Source organism: Aspergillus pseudodeflectus (genome assembly GCF_044049435.1).
Source record: "Aspergillus pseudodeflectus strain CBS 756.74 chromosome Unknown BJX68scaffold_51, whole genome shotgun sequence".
Classification (NCBI taxonomy): Eukaryota; Fungi; Ascomycota; class Eurotiomycetes; order Eurotiales; family Aspergillaceae; genus Aspergillus; species Aspergillus pseudodeflectus.
The window spans coordinates 169,797-194,226 of record NW_027263827.1 but is presented as its reverse complement, the minus strand read 5'-3'; the positions used below and the strand labels follow the sequence as shown (position 1 = coordinate 194,226).

The 24,430-nt window shown below is 50.9% G+C and overlaps 13 protein-coding genes across 13 annotated transcripts; 7 read left to right on the top strand and 6 right to left on the bottom strand.

Moving 5' to 3' along the window:
* The first annotated feature begins 58 nt into the window (after positions 1-58).
* On the top strand, positions 59-949 carry BJX68DRAFT_244782 (putative DRAP deaminase). The gene has a single exon (XM_071041377.1). It carries the CDS (start codon positions 236-238, stop codon positions 773-775), a length of 540 nt encoding a protein of 179 aa, XP_070895122.1. The 5' UTR covers positions 59-235; the 3' UTR covers positions 776-949.
* A 311-nt stretch (positions 950-1,260) lies between these two features.
* On the top strand, positions 1,261-2,803 carry BJX68DRAFT_244780 (Fructosamine kinase-domain-containing protein). Its single transcript, XM_071041376.1, has 5 exons — positions 1,261-1,589; positions 1,641-2,330; positions 2,384-2,510; positions 2,575-2,631; positions 2,683-2,803. The coding sequence occupies exons 1-5, from the start codon at positions 1,517-1,519 to the stop codon at positions 2,723-2,725; spliced, it is 990 nt and encodes a 329-aa protein (XP_070895121.1). The 5' UTR covers positions 1,261-1,516; the 3' UTR covers positions 2,726-2,803.
* On the bottom strand, positions 2,804-5,062 carry BJX68DRAFT_244778 (nucleotide-diphospho-sugar transferase). The gene is made up of 5 exons (XM_071041375.1): positions 4,441-5,062; positions 4,093-4,187; positions 3,669-4,034; positions 3,466-3,606; positions 2,804-3,396 (listed from the first exon to the last, which is right to left on the bottom strand). Exons 1-5 carry the CDS (start codon positions 4,847-4,849, stop codon positions 3,298-3,300), a joined length of 1,110 nt encoding a protein of 369 aa, XP_070895120.1. The 5' UTR covers positions 4,850-5,062; the 3' UTR covers positions 2,804-3,297.
* Positions 5,063-5,345: 283 nt separating this feature from the next.
* BJX68DRAFT_244775 (aspartic peptidase domain-containing protein) lies at positions 5,346-7,749 on the top strand. Its single transcript, XM_071041374.1, has one exon. It carries the CDS (start codon positions 5,830-5,832, stop codon positions 7,579-7,581), a length of 1,752 nt encoding a protein of 583 aa, XP_070895119.1. The 5' UTR covers positions 5,346-5,829; the 3' UTR covers positions 7,582-7,749.
* An 89-nt stretch (positions 7,750-7,838) lies between these two features.
* BJX68DRAFT_244774 (uncharacterized protein) lies at positions 7,839-8,444 on the top strand. The gene has a single exon (XM_071041373.1). The coding sequence runs from the start codon at positions 7,957-7,959 to the stop codon at positions 8,116-8,118; it is 162 nt and encodes a 53-aa protein (XP_070895118.1). The 5' UTR covers positions 7,839-7,956; the 3' UTR covers positions 8,119-8,444.
* A 177-nt stretch (positions 8,445-8,621) lies between these two features.
* Positions 8,622-10,276, top strand: BJX68DRAFT_244772 (putative DnaJ domain protein). The gene is made up of 2 exons (XM_071041372.1): positions 8,622-9,070; positions 9,145-10,276. The coding sequence occupies exons 1-2, from the start codon at positions 8,895-8,897 to the stop codon at positions 10,223-10,225; spliced, it is 1,257 nt and encodes a 418-aa protein (XP_070895117.1). The 5' UTR covers positions 8,622-8,894; the 3' UTR covers positions 10,226-10,276.
* A 110-nt stretch (positions 10,277-10,386) lies between these two features.
* BJX68DRAFT_244771 (snoRNA-binding rRNA-processing protein IMP3) lies at positions 10,387-11,342 on the top strand. Its single transcript, XM_071041371.1, has 3 exons — positions 10,387-10,476; positions 10,542-10,902; positions 10,995-11,342. Exons 1-3 carry the CDS (start codon positions 10,445-10,447, stop codon positions 11,166-11,168), a joined length of 567 nt encoding a protein of 188 aa, XP_070895116.1. The 5' UTR covers positions 10,387-10,444; the 3' UTR covers positions 11,169-11,342.
* A 13-nt stretch (positions 11,343-11,355) lies between these two features.
* Positions 11,356-12,834, bottom strand: BJX68DRAFT_167459 (uncharacterized protein). Its single transcript, XM_071036989.1, has one exon. It carries the CDS (start codon positions 12,653-12,655, stop codon positions 11,525-11,527), a length of 1,131 nt encoding a protein of 376 aa, XP_070895115.1. The 5' UTR covers positions 12,656-12,834; the 3' UTR covers positions 11,356-11,524.
* A 980-nt stretch (positions 12,835-13,814) lies between these two features.
* BJX68DRAFT_244767 (uncharacterized protein) lies at positions 13,815-14,605 on the bottom strand. Its single transcript, XM_071041370.1, has one exon. The coding sequence runs from the start codon at positions 14,592-14,594 to the stop codon at positions 13,875-13,877; it is 720 nt and encodes a 239-aa protein (XP_070895114.1). The 5' UTR covers positions 14,595-14,605; the 3' UTR covers positions 13,815-13,874.
* Positions 14,606-16,089: 1,484 nt separating this feature from the next.
* On the bottom strand, positions 16,090-17,470 carry BJX68DRAFT_257774 (kinase-like protein; the record flags this gene model as incomplete). Its single annotated transcript, XM_071043402.1, has 5 exons — positions 16,090-16,280; positions 16,342-16,507; positions 16,558-16,859; positions 16,913-17,256; positions 17,286-17,470. 5 exons carry the CDS (start codon positions 17,468-17,470, stop codon positions 16,090-16,092), a joined length of 1,188 nt encoding a protein of 395 aa, XP_070895113.1.
* A 796-nt stretch (positions 17,471-18,266) lies between these two features.
* Positions 18,267-20,408, bottom strand: BJX68DRAFT_244764 (pseudouridine synthase PUS2). Its single transcript, XM_071041369.1, has 4 exons — positions 20,142-20,408; positions 19,885-20,088; positions 18,612-19,829; positions 18,267-18,552 (listed from the first exon to the last, which is right to left on the bottom strand). The coding sequence occupies exons 1-4, from the start codon at positions 20,225-20,227 to the stop codon at positions 18,345-18,347; spliced, it is 1,716 nt and encodes a 571-aa protein (XP_070895112.1). The 5' UTR covers positions 20,228-20,408; the 3' UTR covers positions 18,267-18,344.
* Positions 20,409-20,560: 152 nt separating this feature from the next.
* On the top strand, positions 20,561-22,419 carry BJX68DRAFT_167404 (putative transcription factor TFIIE complex alpha subunit). Its single transcript, XM_071036988.1, has 3 exons — positions 20,561-20,910; positions 20,988-21,083; positions 21,171-22,419. The coding sequence occupies exons 1-3, from the start codon at positions 20,816-20,818 to the stop codon at positions 22,285-22,287; spliced, it is 1,308 nt and encodes a 435-aa protein (XP_070895111.1). The 5' UTR covers positions 20,561-20,815; the 3' UTR covers positions 22,288-22,419.
* BJX68DRAFT_167399 (fungal specific transcription factor domain-containing protein) lies at positions 22,420-24,367 on the bottom strand. The gene is made up of 4 exons (XM_071036987.1): positions 24,297-24,367; positions 23,542-24,248; positions 23,128-23,456; positions 22,420-23,050 (listed from the first exon to the last, which is right to left on the bottom strand). Exons 1-4 carry the CDS (start codon positions 24,352-24,354, stop codon positions 22,552-22,554), a joined length of 1,593 nt encoding a protein of 530 aa, XP_070895110.1. The 5' UTR covers positions 24,355-24,367; the 3' UTR covers positions 22,420-22,551.
* Between the last annotated feature and the right edge of the window lie 63 nt (positions 24,368-24,430).

Genomic DNA, 24,430 nt, shown 5'->3' with positions numbered 1-24,430 from the left:
TGCGGATTAAAACCACCAATCAGGCTGTTATTTTAACCGCTCATCGATGAGTGCTCACCACAGGTTTGAGCAAGTCCAACACAACCTAAAATCACCCTTGAAAATCATGCCCCTGAAATTCCAAAAAACACTCTTATAAACCTGTTCCTTCATTACCACTTCTTAATGAGACTATTTAGATTTCACCAGAAGGGAAGTTGTACGCATATTGTGTTGGCTTTCAGAATCATTTATCATGGACTCCAAGACGAACCCCACCTTCGCGGTTGAGGACCATGAGGCTTTCATGGAGTACGCTCTCATCCAGGCTCGGAAATCACCACCTGCTTCCAATAAATTCTGCGTTGGAGCCGTACTTGTCGACGCCGCTTGTGGCAAGGTCTTGTCGACAGGATATTCGCTCGAATACCCGCGCGATTACAAGGGAGATCCAGGAACCACACACGCAGAGCAGTGTTGTTTTATCAAAATTGCTGATCAACACAACATCCCTGAGGAGCGCATCCATGAGGTTCTTCCAGCCAACACGGCGCTGTACACCACTATGGAGCCATGCAATGAGAGACTTAGCGGCAACATGACCTGCGTGACCAGGATCTTGAGATTGAAGAACACTATCAAGACTGTCTATGTGGGAATCAAAGAGCCAGGGACATTTATCGCGCAAAATACTGGACAAGCACGGCTGGAGGCAAATGGCGTGAAGGTTGTGTTTCCTGTGGAACATTGGCATGACAGCATCACCAAGGTCTCATTGGCTGGGCACGAAACTTGAGACAGCATAAGCAAGGCGAAAGACTCGAATGAGATTTTGGACCAGATGTTGTTATCAAAACATGTAATTGGCTTGATTAATTCAGTGATTGCGTCCTATGCTTTCTGCCGAACAGACGTAATAAGGCTAAGCTGAGACAACATCACAGTTAAATATTTAGCTTTTGTTCAAAAAATATATAACTTCCCTCTCGCCGCGATCTTAAGTACTCAACCGCAAGAATTTCCGCAGTACGAAGGTCTAAATCTCCGAACGGAGCAGCAATCAGGGGTATGAATGGACAAGAAATAATAACTAATCGAGACTGGAAAGACAACCAGAGGAGTCATGACTGTGAAGCACGAAGATTACGGGTTCTCTGCTTGAACCTACGTGATTGGTAGTTGGAGATGCAGATAGCCGGAATAGGAAGGGTCACGTAAAATATGGTTGGTAGCTAGTAGCGATCTTCGATTTCAACGTTTCTTGTTCCCTCTCCTTCTCCGCCAACCAATGTGCCAGCTTAATTCCGAAGCTTCGTTTCCGCTCGGTTGGACAAATTTTCGCAGGAAACGAGAGGGCCCTGTCGCGGAGGACAGAATTTAAAGTCTAGCCGCCCCGGAAGGGAGAGCTTGCCTCTAATTGGCTCTCAGTAAAAGGGTGGGCGAGACGGCGCGTATAATGAGCACGCTTCCCCCCAAGTCTGATCATTTCCATCCAGCAAGACGCTGAACACATTCAAGACACCCCCAAGAGCAGAAAATGAATTACACCAGCGCTGATGGCCTTGGATTCGGTGCGGGCCGTACCGAAATCGACCCAGCCATCTTGATGGGTAAGCTACGAACCCGCGAGCCCCCATGATCTTTATTCTGACTTCTATAAGAACTGCCGGAGGGCTGCAAAGTCACATCCACAGAGAACCACGGTGTAAGCTTCTGGGCACAGACAGGTCGCATTGATGTCTTGCTTTGTGATGGTACATCGCAATCCTTCTTTATCAAAGTCCTCTCGAAAGAATTGGGCTTGAACATGACAAACAGCGAATTTCAGTCAATGAGCGCAATGCATAGTATTCTCCCAGAATTTGTTCCAAGGCCTATTGCTTGTGGCAGCTACAGGACGATACCAGACACCCACTTCTTTCTTTGCGAATTTCGAGAAATGTCGGATGATTTGCCAGACCCTTACAATTTTGCCGCTCTTCTGTCAAAACTGCATCAGAAAAGCATATCGCCAACCGGAAAGTTCGGGTTCCACATCACCACCTACGCAGGAAATTTACCCCAGTATGTGGTATGGGAAGATAGCTGGGAGGTATTTTTTACCAAGAGTATGAAGCAGGCCCTTGACCTGGAGGTTCAAAAAAAAGGCCCCAGTGAGGAGCTTGATGTTCTCTCCTGTGTCCTTTTTGAAAAGGTCATCCCAAGGCTCCTGAGGCCTCTCGAAAGCGACGGCCGAAAGGTGAAGCCTTCACTTGTTCATGGAGATCTTTGGTACGCAAATTCAGGGATTGATGCCAACACCGACCAGCCTCTTGTCTTTGACGCATGTTGCTTCTTTGCGCACAACGAATGTATTTTCTCCTGCAAACACCTTGGATCACCCATGCTAATCTTGAATTGGAAGATGAGTTCGGCCAATGGCGACCAGCTTGCAACCGGTTTGGGGATGATTACATTGCTGCCTACAATACGTTCGCCCAGATCTCCGCGCCAGAGGAGGATTTTATAGGCCGTCTAGATCTTTATCGGCTGTGAGATTAAGATTTTTCTACATTCCGCCCTCTTGACAACGTACTGATGTTGATATTATCTCAGGAGGTTTGACACACATGTATCTGCGCTTTTTGTCGATAATGAGACGCTTCGCACACAGTAAGGCCATCCCTGGTCTCAGAATACTGTGGCAGCTAATAGGCTTAATAGGGTCATTGATGTTATGAGGGACTTGGTGCAGAGATATGGCTAGTGGACAAAGGATACAAGGCTACAGTATGGTCTATTTGCCTCATGCCCTTCTTGATATCTTACTCAGTAATGGATGGCTGCAACTAAATGCAATCTCGAAGTAAACTTCCTGTAGCAGGTCCTGTGCTAGCTGGTATCCACATTTTCTGAAAACACCCATAGATGTCAACCAGAAAACGAGTTATATATTCTCAAATGAAGAATCAAGCCATCTAATCAATCTATCCAGCGAGAGCTATACTAGATCTGGCAAAACATATCTGTATCGTCCCCACCCATATATAAGGCAGAGGGAGATTGCAACAGTCAGTATGGGCGGACAACGCACACTTTAGTCGACACTGCCCCAGATATGAAACTGGCCCTCCAATACACGCTTCGTCAGTGTCATGGCCGCCCCAGGTTTAGGACACACATGAAGCGCTCTTGAGCTACGTGGTAGATGTTTCCTTGTTGTCTGACAACTCCCGGAGAACTTGAAGTCGTTACTATTCTATCTATTCGCTAAAATGATGATGCAGAATATCGCGTTATTAACCAAAGACGAGGGTCATCTCAGATAATAACTCAGAGTTATACCACTGGTTCAGACTCGGACTCGCTCTGAGACGTATGCCGACGCTCCGCCAAACTCCTCCTGACCTTGCGCGCAACGGTCATGCCACAAACGTTCTGTCCCAGAGTCAGTTATCATTCGAGGCCGTTATGCCGCAGGCAGGAAAAAGGGGTAAGAAGACCAACCTCCCGTCGAGTGGCAAAATCAGCATAGAATCCCAGCCAAAGATCTCGTGCTCGGCAATCATCTTCCTGGCCCGTTGTTGGGTTCATGTCGCATTTCGGCTGCTGCTCTTGCACTGTCGAGGGACTGGCTGGAAGCCAGGGCTGGGTTTGTTAGCGTCGTTGAGTAAGGCAAAGCTTACGGGCAAGGTTATATCGCGGCATACCTTTGGGACAGGCCAATCAGAGAAGTGAAGGTATTTGGCCTCCTCCAGGATCTTTTCGGGATCCCATACTTCCACATCATTGCCCAGGTAGGAGCTGTGTGACTTGGATCGGAACTCTCCGGTCAATAGGTCATAACGTCGATGGGGTAGAATCAGCGCGCTGTCTTTATATAAGTTGTTGACAATCTCCATATCATAGTCTGATGACCCCGCGTTTGAGATAGCCGCCATGATACGGGTGAATTCAGATTCAGACGGTTCGATAAGCACCAATTGTGAGCTCAGGGTGCGGTCATTAGGATTGAGCCAATAGGCTCGAGGCATCGCCACGGGACATGGAGGGAGCAAAAACAATTCGTCCATGGGCTAAGGTTTCAGGTGTCAGCCATCTAAACTTGAAGAAAAGTAAAATGAAAAAGCCTACCTGGAGAATAGTCGCGTCTGAGTCTAGGCTGAGAACACGCTTGTACTGGGTCTGATTGAAGGCAAGAAGTTTGGTGTAACTCTCAGCCCAAGTCGCTGATCCCACGATTAGTCTAATTGGTAGAAAAGGATGAAAGTTGGAAAGCGTGGGGAAAAGCAGATAACAAGGAGCATGAATGATGGACGACATAGAATAAGCAAAGGGAAAAGGGGGAGGGCCGTGCGGAGAGAAGAAAAAAGAAAGTAAAGGGAGAGACAACGAAAGTGAAGGAAATAGAAAATGAAAGAAAACAGAAGGGCAGGGGTATACAATTAAAAGAAAGATAACAAAGCACAAAGAGCAACTCACGGTCACCATTAGTCCGACTTTGTACTTCTATAGGCATAAGCTTTACGCCATAGTCATCACGAGCTTTGCGAAGCAGTCGGCTCTCGCTCGATTGATCCTGCTCATCGGCAGAGAAATTGTTCGGGTACATCATCAATCGATCAGCTTTACTTTTCAAGCGATGAAGTGTTTCGAATAGCATGACTGAATTGCATAAGTAGGCGCCATTCGTGACATACTGTGTGTAGGCGAAGCTAGACCAATCGACCGGATCTACGGTCTGTATGGGGGATGGATGAACATTTTCTGGAATATTAATAGATTCATGTGTCCAAGCTTGCAGTCGTAGCAGCGTTGTGCCCACAATGAGGATGAAAAGAATGACACCGCCGGTTCGCAAGGCTCTGAGAGAAACCAGGTTCGCGTTCATATCTTCAAGTCTTGGCTGGTGCCTGGTGGAGCTGAGGCGATGTCTGCCCTAAGAAGGAAAGATTAAGAGGCAGAGAGGAGAAGAGGACGAGAGAGAAAGGGAAGTCGAAGTAATTTTATGTACAATAAAGACAAACTGAGGGCGTAGGCAGAAGAAGCTCGACTTGGCCAGGTGTTGAGATGAGATCAGGGTCAGCCTTGGGCGGCAAGCGACACCTGTTTCTTTGGGGGAACAGAAACGCTGAGACACAGAAAGCGGACTAATTCAAGCCGCCAGTCATGAAGTTTGCCTCCGTCCCCCGAAGCGCCGGCGCTAGGGCACAGATGTCCCTATCACAGGTGTTTCGGTGATGCCACCAACTGTGGCTGCATATCCACCGTGCCATGATTGGGTGTGGGTACTAGGGCTAATGGGCCGGCGCGTGCTGGCATCGTGATCCTCTAGTAGTACTTTTTTGGGGACCCACCTCTGTGATCATCGCGAACGCCCGAATATGTAAACACTCGGCGGACCGACTTCTTTAGGGGACTAGGATTGAAGAACTCTCGAGCACATGGAGGTTCGACCAGCTTCAAATAGAAAGAGTCAGAGATGCCCCATGTTTGGAATGATTCAAGGGACATGCCATGCTCCGGTCAGGACATTCGGGGACCTGGCGAGAATGAAATTAGTTCGTGACTGAAATGAGAGGGGTGTCCTCCTCTCGTTCGAAACGCGCAGAACCGTTTTCGATCTTAGACTCTGCTCTAGTGGCAAAGACGCGATTGCTTGACAGCTCCTGAGAGGCTGAGAATCCCGTCGGGCTCTTGCTGCGGCACTTCCCTCGCTTCTCCCTTCTTCTCATTCTTTCTCGCTGTCTTCACTCCTCTCTGCTTCTCCCAGGCTCTCCGTGGACCGATACAGGTTGTCGATCGAGGACTATATCCTGTTTCACCGACTCGCCAATTTCTAAACTCCTCTTTGCATTCGCACAACTCACTATGATTATCTTTCAACCAAAACAGCGCTCCGGTGCAAAAGCATTTGCATTGCTTCTGTTCCTGGGGCTTTGTCGCTGGGCTACGGCCGCTACTCCCTACACCATGACCTGGTCTAGCGAGGACTACGGTCCAGATGGGCCATGGAACGCCGTCCAAGTGAGCATAGGCTCTCCCGGTCAGACGGTCGCCCTGTACCCAGGAAGCATATGGGAAAGCAAGATTATCCTGTCTTATCTCTGCGACAACACGTCACTATCCTCTGTTTGCTACGCTGATAAAGCGGGCGTTTTCAACACTGAAAGATCCAGGACCTGGGAGAATGAATCCATTCAGTTGGCTCCGGACGGATCTGGTTGGCAAAGCTATACGCCAGGACACACCAATGCCGTTCCTACCGAGGTGATCGCCAGACGCGCATTGGATTCTATCGACATAGGCGGAACTGTCATACCTGAAGTTGACTTAGTCGGTATCTCGCAGGCCTATCAGACCTACCCCGGTGGGCAAGAATATCCTCTCCAGGTCGGACTGTTATCGCTTGGCGCCCCGAATATCAACCACACCTTTGACCGGGGCAATGATACACCATCTATCAATGGGACCTTTATCACGAGCTGGCTATGGGAGAAGTCCACGATCGCGTCCTATTCGTACGGCCTACATATTGGTTCTGCGTCGCTAGGCATACCGGGCAGTCTGCTCTTGGGAGGATATGATAAGAATCGAGTCCTTGGCCATGTCTCTGCTCAGCCCTTCTCGAACGGCGGCTTTCCAATCCAACTGCTGGACATCAGCCTGGGCGTCGCTGAAGGGGGCTCACCCTGGAGTTTCTATAATAGGACCGGGTTTCTTGCAAAGGATAACTCTTCCTTAGAAACAGGAATCACTGTCCAAGCAAGCACTGCCGACCCATATTTATACCTACCCCAGAGCTCGTGTGATGCCATCGCCGCTGAGTTGCCTGTTATTTACCAGTCAGACTATGGCCTTTATTTCTGGGACACGTCTGATTCCCGCTACTCTAAGATTATCACCTCCCCAAGTTATATGGCCTTCACCTTCAGCAGAGATGGTCTCAACAACGCAGATATAACCATCAACGTGCCTTTTGCTTTGCTAAATCTGACGCTTCGGGCTCCGCTAATTGATACTCCAACTCAATACTTCCCATGCATGGGCACAGATAGCACGTACGCACTGGGTAGAGCATTTTTCCAGGCCGCATTTGTTGGCGTTAACTGGAATCAAGGCACTGGAAATTGGTTTCTCGCCCAAGCCCCTGGCCCGGGATACTCTACCACACCCGCCACGACCAATATAGACGCTAGCGCTTCCACACTCACCGGTTCCGGGAGCAGCTGGGAAGCGAGCTGGGCGCGTTATTGGACTGAACTCCCGGATACTTCCAATTCAAACTCCACCTCCACCTCTACCCCAACCACCAGCCCTAACGAAGATGAGTCCAGCAGCGGTCTGTCCACGGGCACCAAGGCAGGTATCGGCGTCGGGTGTGCAGTTGGCGGTGTGCTGGTCGTCGGCCTTCTTGTATGGCGGTTCTTCCTCCGTCGTCGCCGCCAGTCCGCCGGCGACATGGCGCCCTACCCCAATGGTAGCGGACAACAAACTGCGATAGTTTCGCCATCATACCCCGCCTCTGTCGGGAACCACTATGCGAAACCAGGCGAGGTGCATGAGATGGCCGGAACTCATTATCGGCAGCAGGAAGGTCCTTATGAGCTTTATGAGCGGTGAAGATTTGGAGCTTGTTGGTCATCATAGCATAATCCTCTGTCACTGTTTTCCCAGCGCTTTGTTTTACTGTATAGTCTCTATTTCTCTCTCCATGTACATTCTAATAGTTGAAGGAAGGCGAGGAGTTCACACCTAGTCATTGTCAGTACTACTACTTTAGCGTCCGTGTATACTATTCCTTGAGGCTATGAAGCCAGAGTGAATATAACGTATTACACCTTTCTCGAACTGCGCTTGATTCAAGTGTAGAGTGGTGCGACCTCGTACCATTATAGACCGGGTATATCACGATGAAACCAACCCAGTCTAGAACCGAAGATTTCCCGACAACCTACAGGAAGGAAAACGATCCCAGAACTACCCACATTTACAACAATGACGTTGTTTCACTTGTTTGCCTGCTGGACAATAAGATACGAATACCGCCGCTGTCACTGTAACACAACTATTTGCTCACTTTCCATTTATAAAACGAGGTTCTCGTGGGAATTTTGGACGGTATTGCGAGTGAGAAGGCGGGACTGGCATCCTTCTTGACGACGGTGCTAAAAGCAGCAACGGACCCAGGGAGGGCTCCTCGCACTTCCAACCACGTTGGTAGTAGTGGCTGGAGTAGCACGGCTGAGCAGACGGGAAGACTAAGCTAGTCCCTGTCCTCCACACCTTGTGGTCATGTCTGTCAGACAACTCTTGGGAAGTGTTGATATAGCGTTTGTAGTAAGAAACATGCCGATATTACACTCTATCCTTCCCATTAGTGATGATGACCTGCCAAGCGCTCAATAGGTACAGCACAGGTTTTGCTAGGACCATGATCGGGACGTTCGTCACAAATATTCAAGGCACGTGCGCCCTAAGGAGAGATAAGAGGAATTAAGCATCATTTTCATGCGGCCTCCGGCCGGGTGTCGCAGTGTGACCATTATGTATATACATCACGTGAATTTCGGCGCGGAATAACCCCATCCGGTAGGGCCACCTCATCGAAAGCTAGCAGCGACGAATCCCATTCGTGGGTTCGCATCTATTATCTCCAATCTGCCTTTCGACCACCTCACCCTCTACAATTTCCCTGCTCACTTGAGATCTTCGCTGATCTTGAGGTCTACGAGTCAACGAGTCAACGCTCAACGCCATACTTTCTCGACTGACATATCAACACTTTCAATCACCGGTCTAATTAATTGAGGCCGCTGTTCCTCCAAACGCGACTCCAGTCCGCTCTGGGCTTGCGCGACTGCCACTTATTTGACAAGCGAATTACTTTGCGAACAAACCAACAGCAGATGCGGCTTTACAATTAGATTCACACAATGCGCGTCTTACAGGGCCTCCTCTTATCCTTCGCGCTTGCGCTGTTGCTTGTGCAACTAGCCCTCGCCGCGGAGGACTTCTACAAGATTCTAGGGTTGGACAAGAGTGCTTCGGAGAAGGATATCAAACGGGCATATCGAACTATGAGCAAGAAATATCACCCCGATAAGAATCCGTAAGTGAACTCACCCTACTGCGTGGCTTTTCTTCGAAACGTCCTCAGCTTACATTCCGTGCTGTGCTATGCAGAGGCGATGACTCGGCCCGCGAGAAGTTCGTCGAAATAGCCGAAGCATACGAAGTCTTATCTACAGCAACCACACGAAAGATTTACGACCAATATGGCCGGGAGGGAGTCGAGCAACATCGCCAAGGCGGAATGGCCGGTGGCCAGGCACACGATCCGTTTGATCTCTTCTCGCGGTTCTTCGGCGGCGGCGGACACTTTGGACATGCGCCTGGGCATCGTCGCGGGCCGGATATGGAGTTCCGGATTGGGCTACCGCTTCGCGATTTCTACAACGGGCGGGAGTTTGAGCTGAACCTCGAGAGGCAGCAGATTTGCGATACGTGCGAGGGGACGGGATCAGCGGATCGCCATGTCACAAAGTGCGATAAGTGCTCAGGTCGTGGTGCGGTTATCCAGAAGCATCAGCTGGCGCCGGGAATGTTCCAGCAGGTTCAGATGCAGTGTGATAAGTGTCGCGGGCAGGGGAAGATGATCACGAAGCCGTGTCCCGTGTGTCATGGGCAGCGGGTTGTTCGGAAGGAGGTCGAGACGCTTGTTACGGTGGAGCCTGGTATGGATCGCGGGACGCGGCTGGTGTATGAGAACGAGGGAGACGAGAGTCCCGACTGGATTGCGGGCGACCTGGTACTTATCCTGGAAGAAAGGGAACCGGAGCTCGGCACGAACGAGGAACATCGCACGGACGGCACATTCTTCCGCCGGAGAGGGCGAGATCTGTTCTGGAAGGAAGCACTATCACTGCGGGAGGCGTGGATGGGCGACTGGACGCGCAACATCACTCACCTAGACGGCCACGTTGTTCAACTAGGGCGCAAGCGCGGCGAGGTCGTGCAACCGTTGTCTGTGGAAACGATCAAGGGCGAAGGTATGCCTTACTACTCAGAAGGACATCTCCACGACCACGACGACCAGGAACCGGGAAGCTTGTACGTCGAGTACACCGTTATTCTGCCTGACCAGATGGAAAGCGGGATGGAGAAGGACTTTCATGCGCTGTGGGAGAAATGGCGCAAGAAGAACGGTGTCGACTTGGCGAAAGACAGCGAGCGGCCCGCGCCTCCAGTAAAAGATGAGTTATGATGTACAGTATTTAGATAGAGCTTAACAACAATTTGCACCAAGCCTTCTGAGTATTTTCCAAATGTTTACTTCCTCTTGGATCATGTTTGTCGCGTTTGCACCGGCAAACCTCCACACCGCCCAGTTATCAGCAGAAAAAATATCCCGACTTATCACCACCAAGCAACCCCAAGAACCTCACAACCAAAGAAGCCATACGAACCAGATCTAACCGTCAAAATGGTCCGCAAACTCAAATACCACGAGCAGAAGTGCGTGCTCCTCAACTCCCCCACAAATCTCCAGCCACACCGCGACTAACCATCCTCAACCATAGACTCCTGCGAAAAGTAAACCTAACAACCTACAAATCCGACCACGCACACCGCGAACACTCCGTGATAAACCGCTACTACCTGCAAAACCCCCTCGACTACAAAAAGTACTCGTCGATCGTCGGATCCCTGCGGCAGCTCGCGCACAAGCTCAGCGCCCTCGACCCGGACTCGGATCCCGTGCGCCAGAAGCTCGAGTCCGAGGTCCTGGATAAATTGTGGCGCATGGGGATTCTCAAGCAGTCGCGTGAACAGGGGGCCGGATTGTCGAAGATTGAGCGCGAGGTTACGGTTAGTGCGTTTTGCCGACGGAGGCTGGCGGTTTTTATGGCGAGGAGTGGGATGTGTGAGAATATCAAGACGGTATGCTTCTTTTGACTTGTTCGATGATTTTTTTTTTCTCCGTGCTATTTGGTTCTCAATCTGGGAGCTGTGGCTAATTATAGCGGGAACAGGCAATTACATTCATCGAACAGGGCCACGTCCGCGTGGGCTCCGAGGTCGTCACGGACCCGGCATACCTTGTCACGAGAAACATGGAGGACTTCGTGACGTGGGTGGACTCGAGCAAGATTAAGAGGACGATCATGAAGTACCGCGATAACCTGGATGATTTTGATCTTATGTGATAACCTCGGTCCTTTCATCGATATGTATTGAAGGAACCGAGGTGATTGATACCCATTTCTATTTTCTATATCTCTCTTTATATTTGTGGTACAGGGCTGCTGGGTCGCTTTTGGCGTTTCTTCTCTCTAAAAATTCTAGCATAGACAGGTGTCAAAATGAATATAGCAATTGATTGATGAACTCTATGTTTATCTGGGTATCACATGCAAATCCACGCTGTAGTGTATCAGAAAGCAGTGGGCACAAAGCACGCTAATGAAACAAACAATTGACTCGGCGAGTTGGTGAGTGAATGTCGAGGAGACCATAACAAGTGCGTCGAACGAAACTTGGTAGCAAACGGTATCATAAGAACTCATAACCAGCTCGTCGTCTTACTTCTGCGCCCTCCAATCGCATGCACAACAAGCTTCGGCTTCAGCTTGAGGCTGCGTTGGTTCTGCGTTTGGACAGGCTCGTCGTCAGGGAGATCCATCCGAAACCTGCGGACGCTCCCTTCGTAGTTAGCTTTGCCATTCTTCCCTTCCTCGAAGAAGGGGACGCGGCTGTTGTTGCCGAACTGGCACCACCGGGGTGCGATGCGGCGCCAGAGCCCGCGGATGCCGCTGGTGGCGCGGTCGATCTCTTCGTATTCGCGGCGGCGTGTGGAGGGGGATGTCCATTCGATGATAGTGGGCTCGGGCTGTGTTGAGGTGGTGATTTCGATATGTTCGGCGGGGACGTTGCTGTTGTTGGGACTGCTGGATAGGGAGGGGTAGAAGGTTGAGTATGGTCGTTCGAGGATTGGTGTTACTGGAGGGGTACTGATATCAGAGTAGGTTCGTGGCGGGCGTGGAGGTGTCCCTGGGGGTGAATGGGATCGTCGGTGGTTGGTTGTATTGCCGCTGTCTTGGAATAGTCGACATGATTCTCGGTGTAGGGCTAAGAGGTTCTCTCGGCGGACAGGTGTGTCTGGCACAGATGTGAGGGATGCGGTGGTACCAGTGCGACGATGGGAGTGAAGCGAGCTTTGACGGCTGTTGCCTGGAGAGCGTCGGACGCTCCGAGAGGTAGGACGAGTCTCGCCAGGAGACTTTGTCGAAGGAGGGGACGCAGTGCGTTTGCGTTTGGGCGTCCGCAGCTTGTCGGATGAAGCTGTAAAAGTTTCGACCATGCCGCCTTTTGCAAAGCTTGTAGCGGTACCTGTGCCGTCGGATGTCGCAGACAGTATGTATACGCCTCCGGCGAGGTCAAAGGAGTGGCAAGAATGAGAGTTGTCGACAGCAGCTTCAGATGGAAGATCAAGAGAAGGCACAGCCAGGGATGACGATGGAGCATGCTCCATGGTGGAAGAGAGTGGAGATGCTGCAAGGGTCGATGCAGCTAGGTGTAGCGGGTGGCTACTACTATTATGGTTATTTCCCGCATGGGAACCATATTCGTAGCCACCGGACGAAAGTTGGCGATGACATGTGACGGAGACTGCCATACTTTCGAGACGCGTCATGAGATACCGAATTCCAACGAAAGGCACGGGAATGGCCTCACATGCCCCAACCAGATTGCGCCAGTCACAAATGGAGGGTCGATCAGCGAGGGTCCGTGAAGTAGGAATGAAAAAGTATTGTGAATGGCCAAAATGATGTCCTCAAGAGCGCCACCAGGACGAGAGAAGACGATAGAATCAGGTCTATGAGAGGGGTAGTCTGCGCCAACATCCAAAGTCAGTCGCTGTTCGAGAAAGCGGGAGGAAGACCGACATACCGGTTATACATCCTTTGTAAATATGGAGCAAAGATGTGCCCTCCGGATATTTGTCCGTTGGAGAGGAAAGGCCTGAAAGGACGAAATAGTAACAAAGCGCCGAATCAATCAATGAGGGGAAGGCGTGCGCCGTGAGGTCAGGCGGCAGAGAACAATCATCGAATGGACGGCATTAATTGAGATTTATAGCTGCAGCCCACCGATTTCGCTCCCCTCACCGTGAGTGCAGGTCCAGCCTGCCGCCGAGAGGGTCTGGAGGGCTGCAAGCGGCAAAGGAAACGAAGCGTGTTTGGCGCTGGAGAGGGCGATACCCACGCTGCAGAACTAGTGGCTCTCAGACAGGGCCATCCAGGGCCCATGCAGCCATGTTCTTGCCCTGAGCGGCTAGTCGCGCGCAATAGTTAGTTCCAGTCGATCGCATCGTCAGCACTTTAGTTGGCCGCAAAGGCCGCAATCTGTCATGTCAAAAAGTCTCGGAGTTGGAGAGCCTTGGAGGTGAAACTTTCTTTCCTTCTCCCCTCCAAGTGCCCCGCACCAGATGATCCCTCTCTCGAGTCCCTTACACGCTCAACTCGGGGAGGTTTCCCTTACATTGTACATGAAATTCCCCACTAGATCCTGTAAAGTCACCAGATACTGGAAGCTTGGTGAGAGAAAAGTGAGAGGTAAATGAGTTCATTTGTGAGTAGCTTGATCAAGTTAGATACATGATTTGAAGCCCGACCCGACCATGCACTGTGCAGAGAGAGATCCACAGTCTAGACTTCCGTTTATAGTGGGCCAGCACCAGCCCCAGCGCTCTCCCCTCATTGGTCTGCCCCTTTCACCGCCACTTGTGACATCCACCGCCACGAATCCACCGTCTGATCGACCGGTGCGAACCACGACCATTTCCAAGTTCCAAGCTCTTCAAGACTAAATACAGGAAACAGAATCACCCTCGTCGAGTGTAAAACGACAAATCAACGAAAATCAGACTCGTTCGACTTCCCACGGCACATATCACCAGATTCATCACTCGTCATAACCTCTGAAACACCGTCCTCGAAATCATTCAAACCTCGGCAGTCGTCGCACCCAACCCGAAACCCAATCTGCCGACATTCCTCGCACCAACGGGCCTCAGAGAACATGCGAGGCATATTCGGGAACGAGACACTATTCCAGACTCGGGCCAGGTAGTTTGCAACCGAGTACCAGAACTGCGTCAACTGCCGGGGATCGGCGATATTGTTTGCCGAATACTGTCGTAGCCGAAGTCGTCTGTAAGTCTTCCTTCTCTTTTCGCGGAGCCACTCTTTCGATAATCGGGGGATACCCTTTGGGTAGGCCTTGAGCCACTTTTGCCAGTCAAAGTCGTGGTCGATAGGATGGTATAGGTCTTTGCCGAAGGCGCTGAGCTGCGCTGTGTCAAAGCAGTTGTATCGGAGTCGGGGTTTGGGGAGTTCGGAGTCGTAGGTAGCCACGGCACCGTGGTGTCGTCGGATTGTGACCAAGGTTTGATCTTCGTATGGCAGCTTCCCCCAGGAACTGGAGAACCACGTGGCGAAACGTTCGAGGCGGAGCATAGCTGCCGCTCGTCCGCGGAGACTGTCGAGTTCTGTGTCGAAGTAAAAGTCGATATCGGTGATTAGGGCATCAATATCCTTGTGTTGGCGCATCACCAAGGTCGATGGGGTCATGCTGAAATCCCGAAGTCTCGCTAGTTTGCCGAATGGAACGAGCAAAAGGTCACTATCAGCGAGGCGAGTTGTAAGCCCCGCCGTGACCTTGCTGACCCAATACCAGGTGTGCTCGCCATGTTGTCGTAACGCGACCTCAACTGACTTGGACCCCGGAGCCTGATTCAAAATGGCAACCAAGGCACGGACCTTCTGCCAGAGTAGCAGGAGCTGGGCGCCATCTCGATGATCTGGGGCGTATATGTTGATCATCAACTTGAGCTTCTCAAAAGGCAAAGGCAGTAGACCGTCGTAGATGTCGCGGCAGCTCTTATCGGGATTAGGTGTGTGCTTGTTCTTCTCAGTTGGGCTCTTGATAGCCCAGTCAAGATGCATGCGGCGGCAAGAGACACGCATCCAGGGATCATCGTAGATAGGCGAGAGGTGAATGTCCAGTGTGTCGTATAATCGTTCACTAATTTCCTCATTAATGCCGTGGCTTGTCCGCATGATGTTAGTGCTGCCATCTGAGATGGCGTTCTCCCAGATCTGGAGCCGCAGCTCGTAGGGCAGTCTATCGAAGAGACCTCCCTGTGTGGCTGCAAACATGGTTATGGTTATTGTAAGGCTGAATGGATATAGATAATCATATTAACGGCTAGTTCCGTATAAGGGTAGTTTTCATGTGCTTACCTTCTGGGCGAAATGTTGATCTAAATATATAGTTGGGTTCGCTGGCGAACCTATATCAGTTAAAGGTGATGCGTAGCTCCTGGGGTCGATGGAAAAGGGAGGGGACTTCCTCCGCAGATCCCGCCTGACGAATGCTTTTTGATAGCTGGCAGCTGTCAAGACGTATAGCTGATGGCGGACACAAGGATAAGTAGGTTGAAAGACGGGATGGAGGGCGAAATGAAAGGTGGGTTCAAAAGCGAATTCAAAGATGAGTACAAAGGCGCGCTGAAAGGCTCAAAGGTAATTCAAAAGTGAGTTGAATGGCGAGTTTAGACTCGGAGGTGACTTGAGGTGTGCGCTGAAAGATGAATAGATGGCTGTGTTGATGGATAAACAGACAGATGAGTAGATGGATGCTTGATAGCTCAACAGTTGAGGATAGTAAGTGAGAGATGGCAGATGGAATGGATACAAAGTAGATAGAGACAGGGAGACAGACGAGAAAAGCGAAGAAAAAAAGCTCATGAACTCTGCTACAAGAACAACTCTATCTCGTGCCAAAGAAGCTTTGGGAGGCGGAACTCATCGCCGCAGAGCTGGCATTGGTGAATGATGCTCCCGAAAAGGGTAATTAGGGCTAGGGAAGGGTGCCGACGTTGTCCTGCCATGGTGAGTCAATGAAAACTTAGCTGAACCTGCCCGGGTCCAATGGTACAATGTCTCCTGAAACGGACCAAAAACTCTGTTCAGCAATTTCTGAACTGATCTGAAGGTTTTGGCTGACATGGAAGAGTTCCAGAGTCGCCTGTCTAACCCGCAAGTGCCACCTTGGACAATCACCTCATTCCAAGTTAGGTCTCATAAGCCACTCATCAGGAATAATTCCGTTGGCTGATGCTCTTGTATCAGGATCCCAGGTTAGCAGGCTGCGTATGAATTTGAGAAAAAGGTCTTTTTCTTCGCCAGGTGGAATGGTTGTGATGAAGTCTTCCAAAGAAAGTTTGGGAATTGCCGGCTCAGATATCCAGTTGCCTAACACGAAGCGTTCAGTCCCATCTTTTACAGAGCAGTTACAGTCAAGTAAGCAGCTCACCCCGTTCCTCGAAATAAGTTGGAAAGAGAGGGCTTTTCTGAACCATAGGCAGTGGCGGAGGTCCAAGATACCCTATATACTGCACCAACGCCAATGGGAGCACGTATTGGCCGTTGGTGCAATCACTAGGATCGAAGAGTCTTTTGCCCTCTAAAAGCTCAAGAGCCTTCAAACCAAATCAGGCCATGAACGAAGTTATACGCGAGCGCAACTTACCATAACACCCACCGACCAGAGATCAACTGGGTAACTCCATGGAAGCTGCAGTAGTACCTCCGGAGCTCGGTGTAGATCAGACATCCACCAGCCCCGGTTGGTACTTTCCACATCCCGCACGTGGCCAAAATCTGTAACGATTAGAATACCTGAAAGCTCTAGCATCGGTGTTAGAGATGGGTAGACCGGAGTATCGTTGTCGCCAGTGACCGGAACACTAGGATCCACTGATTCCTGCTCCTCAATATATTCTAGACTACTGTCGTCCCCGAGTTCCGTCAAAACATTCTGAGGCGATATGTCTGCGTATGATTTTAAAAAAGTACATGTCTTGCTCTATCGAGACTAGACTTACCGGTGTGTATGAGGCCACAGATAGCATGCAGCCAATTTATCGAGAATAAGAGTCGGTGTATCAAAGACCTCACCAAGAGTCTCGGCACTTTAGCGTCTGGAAAGGCCGTCTGTAACTCACGCAAGCTGTGGCCTTGTGGTTTTGAAGCAATGCAAGAATGCCGACCCTGCGGAGATGTGACCTCGAAGACGTCACTGGCAAGGCGAGTAAAACACAATCCCGGGTGATCAGCTGCATCAGCGAACTTTTTCATGCGCTGAAGGACATTGACCTCATTCAAGACAGGAGAGTCCGCGACGTCTTTCTGCTCAATACAAACTTTGATTGTGGCGTACTGGTTTGTACTATATATCTGTCAGTCAATGAGACGAACCTCGAGGCCGCACTATTTCCAGACCTTCCATCCCATGCAACCCAAACTGTGGAATACGCGCCATAACCGAGCTTGGCTATTAAACGATATCGCTCTTTCAACGCCTGGCCGATTTTGATCGGGTAATATCGTTTGTGTTTGTACCCAAGGAGTGTCTGCTCCTCGATCGGTTGAGCATCGACCATTTGATGGGGCCAATATCGGAATCTGAGGGGAGCTGTTGTGGAGAAGAGTAGGCCGGGATGCGCCAACGTGCGTGATGGACTTGGGGCTTGTCTCATGTTCGAATATAAAAGCAAGAACTCCTTGAAATGCTTTTTCTTTTGGAGATTCTTTCCAAGTTGTGTTCATCGGAAACCCTCCATCATTGAACAGATGGGCGACGATGGGCCGGCCGGCGCAGGGTACGCCGTCGAATTGAAGGGTAAGTGAATTGCAAACTTCGTGGCGATGGGTGTTTGGAGGATGCGGTAGAGTGCGGCTGTAGAGAGTGTTAATGAGGCTCTAAAGACAGGACTTTTGAGGGTTGACTTTACCAGATGAGTTTCACCTCCGTGAACGGGAATTTGACCTGCCGGGAAGCGTTAGTCCTTACTAGCCACACCAACCTGGCTCAGGTAAAACGTCCTCACTGTGAGCCTAAAGGAGTGCTCTGAAAGCAGCAATGATCCTTGGAATAGAGAATCCGCAAAAGGTTATTTGTGTTCTCTCTTGACAGGTCTAGGTGATCTTGCTCTGGACCATGGATTATCAACCCGGCACCTATGGCACTGTATAATCTAGGCGTAATCGTTAGAGGCTAGACACAGTTAGCTATTGTCAATAAAAAACTGCTCGCACCCTCAAAAAGGCATCCAGTGCTTCGTGGGATACTTCTTTGCTCTACTTGGACACTCTCGGGATTGGCAGGCCGCGGAGGCTCCCACCATCAAAACGGGAGCACTGTTACAGAGGAATCAAATGGCTTATAGACTATTCAAGGCGTCAAGTGCATCATGTCTTCAAAAGATCTACTACATATCTCTTCACATATAGGTAAATATATAAGCGGATATATAATCACCCTTCCTCCTCTGCCCCGCGCTCATCCTCTGATTCGATTTCAATCTGCTTCAGGGCATCTTTTTGTGACTTCTGTCCTGAGGCAGTGGAATCGCCCTTCGCTCCCTTCTCAGGGAAGGTTGTGGCTGCTGCAATGCCGGCCGAGGTGATGTACAGAAACTCGTCCTGGGGGAAATGGTCGATGTGGTTGAAGAATGAAGCGAAGCTGAGAATATGATTAGCAGACGTACTGATTATGGTGTTTTGGCGGGGCAGGGAACGTACGCATGGGATTCCTCTTCTTCCCGGAAGATACGGTCGTAGATTTCACGCTGCTTGAACTCATCCATTTCCTTGGTGCTGGTCTCGAACGAGATGGCCTTCTTGCCGGATTCAACTGCTTTCTTGTTATACGCATCGAATACTGGGCGCTCAAGGAGCAGGCCGAGACCTGGAGCTTTCGGAATAGCAAGTCTGGTAGGGCCATAGGTCTCGGGGATGCGCTCGGGATCACAGCCGCACCGGACGACAAGTGTAGCCATAGCCACCATCTTGCGGATTTGATGCATCATGAAACTCTGACCGTGCACCTTAAGGCTCAGCCATTCAGTGCCGTTAATGATGATTGGTTCGGTGTTGAGGTTGAAGGTCTTGATGTGGCGTCTCGCGGACGGGTCTTTGAAGGTCTTCTGGATTGTGTAGTTGTAAAAGTTTCGCGTACCGACGTACTTGTTAAGTGCCTCTTGGATACGAGTGAGACGGGCAGCCGGAATACGGTACTCGCGTCTCCCCTTCAGGATAGCGGCCTTGACTGCCTTGACTGCTTCGTAGAGCCGTTTTCGGTAAGCAGCTTGCCCATCGTCTAAGCCAGACTCTGCAGGTGTATTTTCGGAAGAGGGCTCGGTGGCCGATACTCCCTCATCGCTTGTGGTCTTTCCATCTGTCTTTGCTGATTCGACTTGTGGAACCTCATCTTCGTCGCTGCCTAGGTGGAGAGCTTTCTCGACTGGCTTGCGAATATCCTCGGGCAGGCCCTCGAGAACCGGACGCATGACTCTCTCGTCGAAGTCAGCCCAGAAAGTCGCAACCTCTTCCTGACGGGCTTTGTACGCCTCAAGATCACCATGTTTCTCGGCAAGCTCAACCAGTTTACCTCCCAAGAATGTGCTGGGATGAGGTGGCAGGAAGCAGTGAGATGGAATAAGGTACTCGTAAATACGAGAGTCGCACATTTGGTAGCTGCTGAATGATTTGTTGACTTGGATGATGTCCCAGACGCGAATCTGAGAAGTGAGCTTCTCGTTGATCTTCTCTATAATGTCCGAGTCTTCGACAATCATCTTCAGGGAGACGACATTTCCTGCGGCGTGGACACCCTTGTCTGTGCGAGCGCAACGGACGAAGGACGACTTTTTCGGGTCCGCCGCGTTGGCCTTGGAGATTGCACCGGCAGCGACAAACGCGGAGAAGAGGTCGCCTTCGATCGTTTTCTCAGTTGTGCTCCTATACACAGTCAGCTCCTAAGCCCCATAACAGCCGGAAACGGTCCGAGTCGCACAATTGCATTCCCTTGTAGCCTGTCCCCGAGTAGCCGATCAGAACAGCAACCTTTTTCTTCGGTCGTCGCTCCTCGTTCTCAATGTCCTCCTTGGAAAACTCGGTAGCATAGATAGGTGTAACGACCTCCTCGCCATTGTCAAGCTTTCTCCGTTTGACTTGCTCCGACCTCTCGTTCCGGTCTCTTTTATCTACATTGAGGCGGCTTGCCTGGTTAGCTCTAGAGCGCGACGCAGTGGTATGCAGTAGACAACGTACCGCCATTCGTTTCTACCCAAATCCCTTCTTTTATGCTTGCGACCAGTTTCTTCTGATCCCTCAGTTCTTCCGGCGTTATTGTCCATGGTAAATGCTTCACTCCAACCAGGAAAGATCGTTGAAGTAGAGGGCGGGCAACAGGGGAGAAAAGGTAACCGTTCGAGGGTGTTGAGTGTATAGATCTTATATTTCCGCGTATGTATGATATTTGCCGTCTCAGCGATTGTCGAAACAAAAAGTGAGAGCGCATGGAGACTGTCCGCAAGGTATTCCGAAGTTGATCTGGTGTTCCGGAGTCCGCATCTTTTTTGAATTTCCTGGGCACTAAGCCCGATATAGATTAGTACCTTTCTGCCTTAGGCTCTCTCCATTTTCCGGCTCCGACTCAAGTCCAGGCTTCCTTTCATTTCGACATCAGTCATTCAAACCTCTCCGCTCTTTCACCATACTGCCCTTTCACCAGCCAGTTGTCTTCGATGGGCGCATATATAACTAGACGATAAAACAACTCTCACTCGAAAACTCTCTTTTCCCAGCTATAGTCGGGCCAGACGGAGTGATGCTGGACTTTTTCAGCCAGGTCTAAGAACCAGAAACATTCATCGCGCAGGCTGCGCCCACCTCTTCCTCACTCGCATCAACTCTAGAACTCGAACAAATCACAAGTCGTCGTCATGGATCTCGCAAACACACTCATCCGAACGGTGGTCCGCGCCTTCTACGAGACACGCCATATTTTGGTGATCGATGCGCTCTTTATCCACTCGGTGTATGTGTGACTTGATGTGGGGGAAGACAGGACATAATACCTTAAATTGGTTGCGCTGACATTTCCAACCGGGGCAGACTCCACGCGGAGGATCTTGCATTCCTGCTTGGGATGCAGCAAAAAGACCTGCGCAAACTGTGCGCCAAGTTGCGCGAGGATCGTCTCATAGCAGTGTATGGCTTGCCTGTGTCATTTTGTGCTCTAGGTACCTATCTGGCAGAAGGCTAATATGAAGCGCATCTTGCCCGCCGATTATACAGCAACACACGAGCTGAAATCCGAGATGGATCGACCCGTCCAGTCAACCGCGAATACTACTACATCCCGCTGCACCCCGTCGTTGACGCGATCAAGTACAAAGTCTCGAAGTTGACCTCCACGATCAAGCTGCAATACACACCGAGTCAAGAGCGGAAGGAATACATCTGTTTGCGATGTGGAGCCGAGTGGACGGAGCTAGATGTTCTGAGTCTCTACTCAGACGAAGGCTTCGAGTGCCAGAATTGTGGGGCTATTCTCGAGCGCACGGAGGACGTCAAAGGCAGCGAAGGCATCGACCGCACCGGTCACGAGAAGAACAGCAAGCTCATGGCGCAGCTCGATAAGATGCTTAAACTGCTCAAGCAGATCGACTCCGTGGAAATTCCGCCCAACGACTTTGACACCGCCTGGGACCACAAGGTCGACGTCATCCGCAACCAGCACACCAACCCGACCAGGGCAGCGATTGTCGTACAGTCCAAGAAGCAGGAAGCCGTCCGCGGCAACCTCAAGACCGACACTGCCGCTCTAGAGATCTCGTTGACATCTACGGAAGAGAAGACCGCCGCTGAACAAAAGGAGGAAGCCGCGCGTAAAGCCGCTCTAGAGAAGCAAAACGCTCTCCCCGTTTGGCACACACACTCTACAGTCACCACCACCGCCGGAAATGTCGGCGCCGTCAAGTCCGGCTCGGACCTCAAAATCAAGCCGGAGATCAAGGAGGAAGACCAGAAGCCCAATCTCGCGGATCTCGACGACAAAGTCGCTGCATACTACGCAGAGATGGAGCGCGAGAAAGCACTCCAAGCCCAGGCAGATGCTAGCAGCGCGGAAGACGACTCCGACGACTTCGACGAGTTCGAAGACGTCGGCGGTGTCTCTGCAAGCGATACCGCCTCCCCGGCTGTTGGTGGCCTATCCAATGGACCTACCAGCGCACCCATCAGTATCAAGCGTGAGCTGGATAGTGAATCCGGCTCCAGCGCCCCTCAAACAGCAACAGGGACCCCATCGACTCCGGCGGATGAGGGACCAGCGGCTAAGAGGATTAAAACGGAGCCTGATATCAAGAGAGAGGAATCTGACGAAGATGATGAGGAGTTTGAGGATGTTTGATCTTTTTCTTCTTCTACCGAGCGCGGGCGCTCATCTTTACAACAACACTAGATGGACAAGTTGCATTTGCTTATTGCAGGCAGCGTTCTTGATTCGCATTCAAACCCTGATAGATTAACCCTATGTTCCCAGATCGTCCTCGCAGTGTCCCCGTTGATGATTTGCAAAACAGATAGTTGGTATAATATGAAATGTAACCATACCTCACGCTCCACTGGTATATTGTGTAGTGTCAGAATAAGGAGAAAAAAAAAGTAGAAGAACCTAGAGGCGCTCCTCCCACCCGCCATAAACCTCCACCCCATTCAGCGAACCACCCATCCACCCCTCTAGAACCCTGAAAACCTCCTCCGCCTCTCCCTCACCCAAAATTCCCATGATGTCCGTATCCATAACCTGCTGATACAACGACCGCGTCTCCGACCCCGACTGAAAGCTGAAAACCGACGCCGCCGCAGATTGTCGTTTACCGCTGCCACCTCGCGCAAACGCTAATAAATCCTCCTGCGAACTTACAGACGAGCGTCGGTCGTTGAGACCATTCGCGATCTTCGCGAGGGACGAGGTGAGTTTGTAGAGACGTGTTGTGGCCGAGGAAGTGGACTTTAAGGGATCGAGAGTGGATACAATGTTGTTAAGGAGGGTGAGGTCTTTTTCTTTCTCTTCTTGGGGGCCTTTCTCGTTAGGGCTTGAAGTAGAGTGGCTGGCAATCGAGTGCAGGGTTATGGCTATGAAGGGGGTTAGGAGGGTCGAGAGGAGGGGCCTGGAGCCCCCAGTCAGTATTCGCATGAGAACAATCGGAATCGAAGAATCAGAGCAAACAATGACGAGTGTACTAACCAATCTGTGTACACCCCCGTCTCCCCCTCAGCCAATACTGGACGATAGTCAAGCACCTTTTGGTAAGTACGCATGCACTTTAGATAAGACTGCAATGCGCCGCGAGCCGTTTTGAAACACTCTGGCTTGATGTGCATTTGTCCAGAGCCCTGACTCGTTGTGGTCGACGTAATGTGTCTCTCAAGCGATGTCATCCGATCTTGACCATTCGAAGTCGGCGAGGCAGCTGGAGCCCGAAGCAGAGCCGTGAAGGTCGAGTGATACTTGGTCTCCCAAGTCTCCACGGCTACATTGAACAGATGGAGGCTCTCGGGTTCGTATGTGCTAGTCTGCCATTTGCGTCGTATAGTGTCAGTATGGTGCTCGTTGGTAGCGACAACCAAGTTGGAAGAGAAGATGGGTGGAGAGACATACAACCGGCAACCTTGCGTACCAGAACTGCAACTCCATTGCAAGTGTCTCGATCCTCTTCTCGCGCTCCGAGTGCGACAAGGCCAGCGACTCCTTCGAGAAAGCTTCCTTCCAAATCCGACCCTGCATCTTTGCCAACTTCACCTCTTTAATGAACAGCTCATCGCGTGGCCGGCCAGGACTCTTCGGCGCATAAATCGGATAGACCGTATCGATATCACAATCCTGCATAACGGGCGCACGCCCGAAGAAGAATGAAAACTGTTTCTCAAGCATGTAGACGCTCCAAAACAACCGGCGGCTGTTCGACGAGTTTTCGTGCGTCGAGTCGTGGTTGTAGCCCAGGGTCTGGCAGTGACTGGCTGCGGCGGAGATCAAGGTACAAGCTTGCAGTGGCTTGCATTGGTTTTGGGCTTTGAGGGTTCCCAGGGTGAGGGCGAGGATGTTGCCGAAGCTCGGGGCGCCGAGGACACTGTATGTCTCAAGGAGGGCGTCGAAGCGCTGTTCGCATTTTGAGGCGAGGTCTTTGAAGTCGAATTTCTGGGTGAGCGGGTGTTGAAAGAAGGTGAATTCTTTTAGGATAAAGTAGAAAACTCCGTGGAGGCAAGCGAGATGTGTGGAGGACAGGGACCCGGCCGGGGAAGCAGCGAGACGCTCCACCAGCGAGAGGTCATTGAGGGGATAGGAGCACAGGCAAAGGGGCCGTTTCGCTAGATGTGATTAGTGTCGTTCAATTGTATGTTACTTGCCCTGCTTACCCTTTATCTCTTGCAGTACAGCAGTCACAAGCTCTGCGGGCAAGATTGACGCCTCCATCTTTAGACAAATGGAAGACAGAGTTGGCTCAGAGCCGAGTCTGGGGCTAAAACAGCTTAAATACCCCCAACGCTCG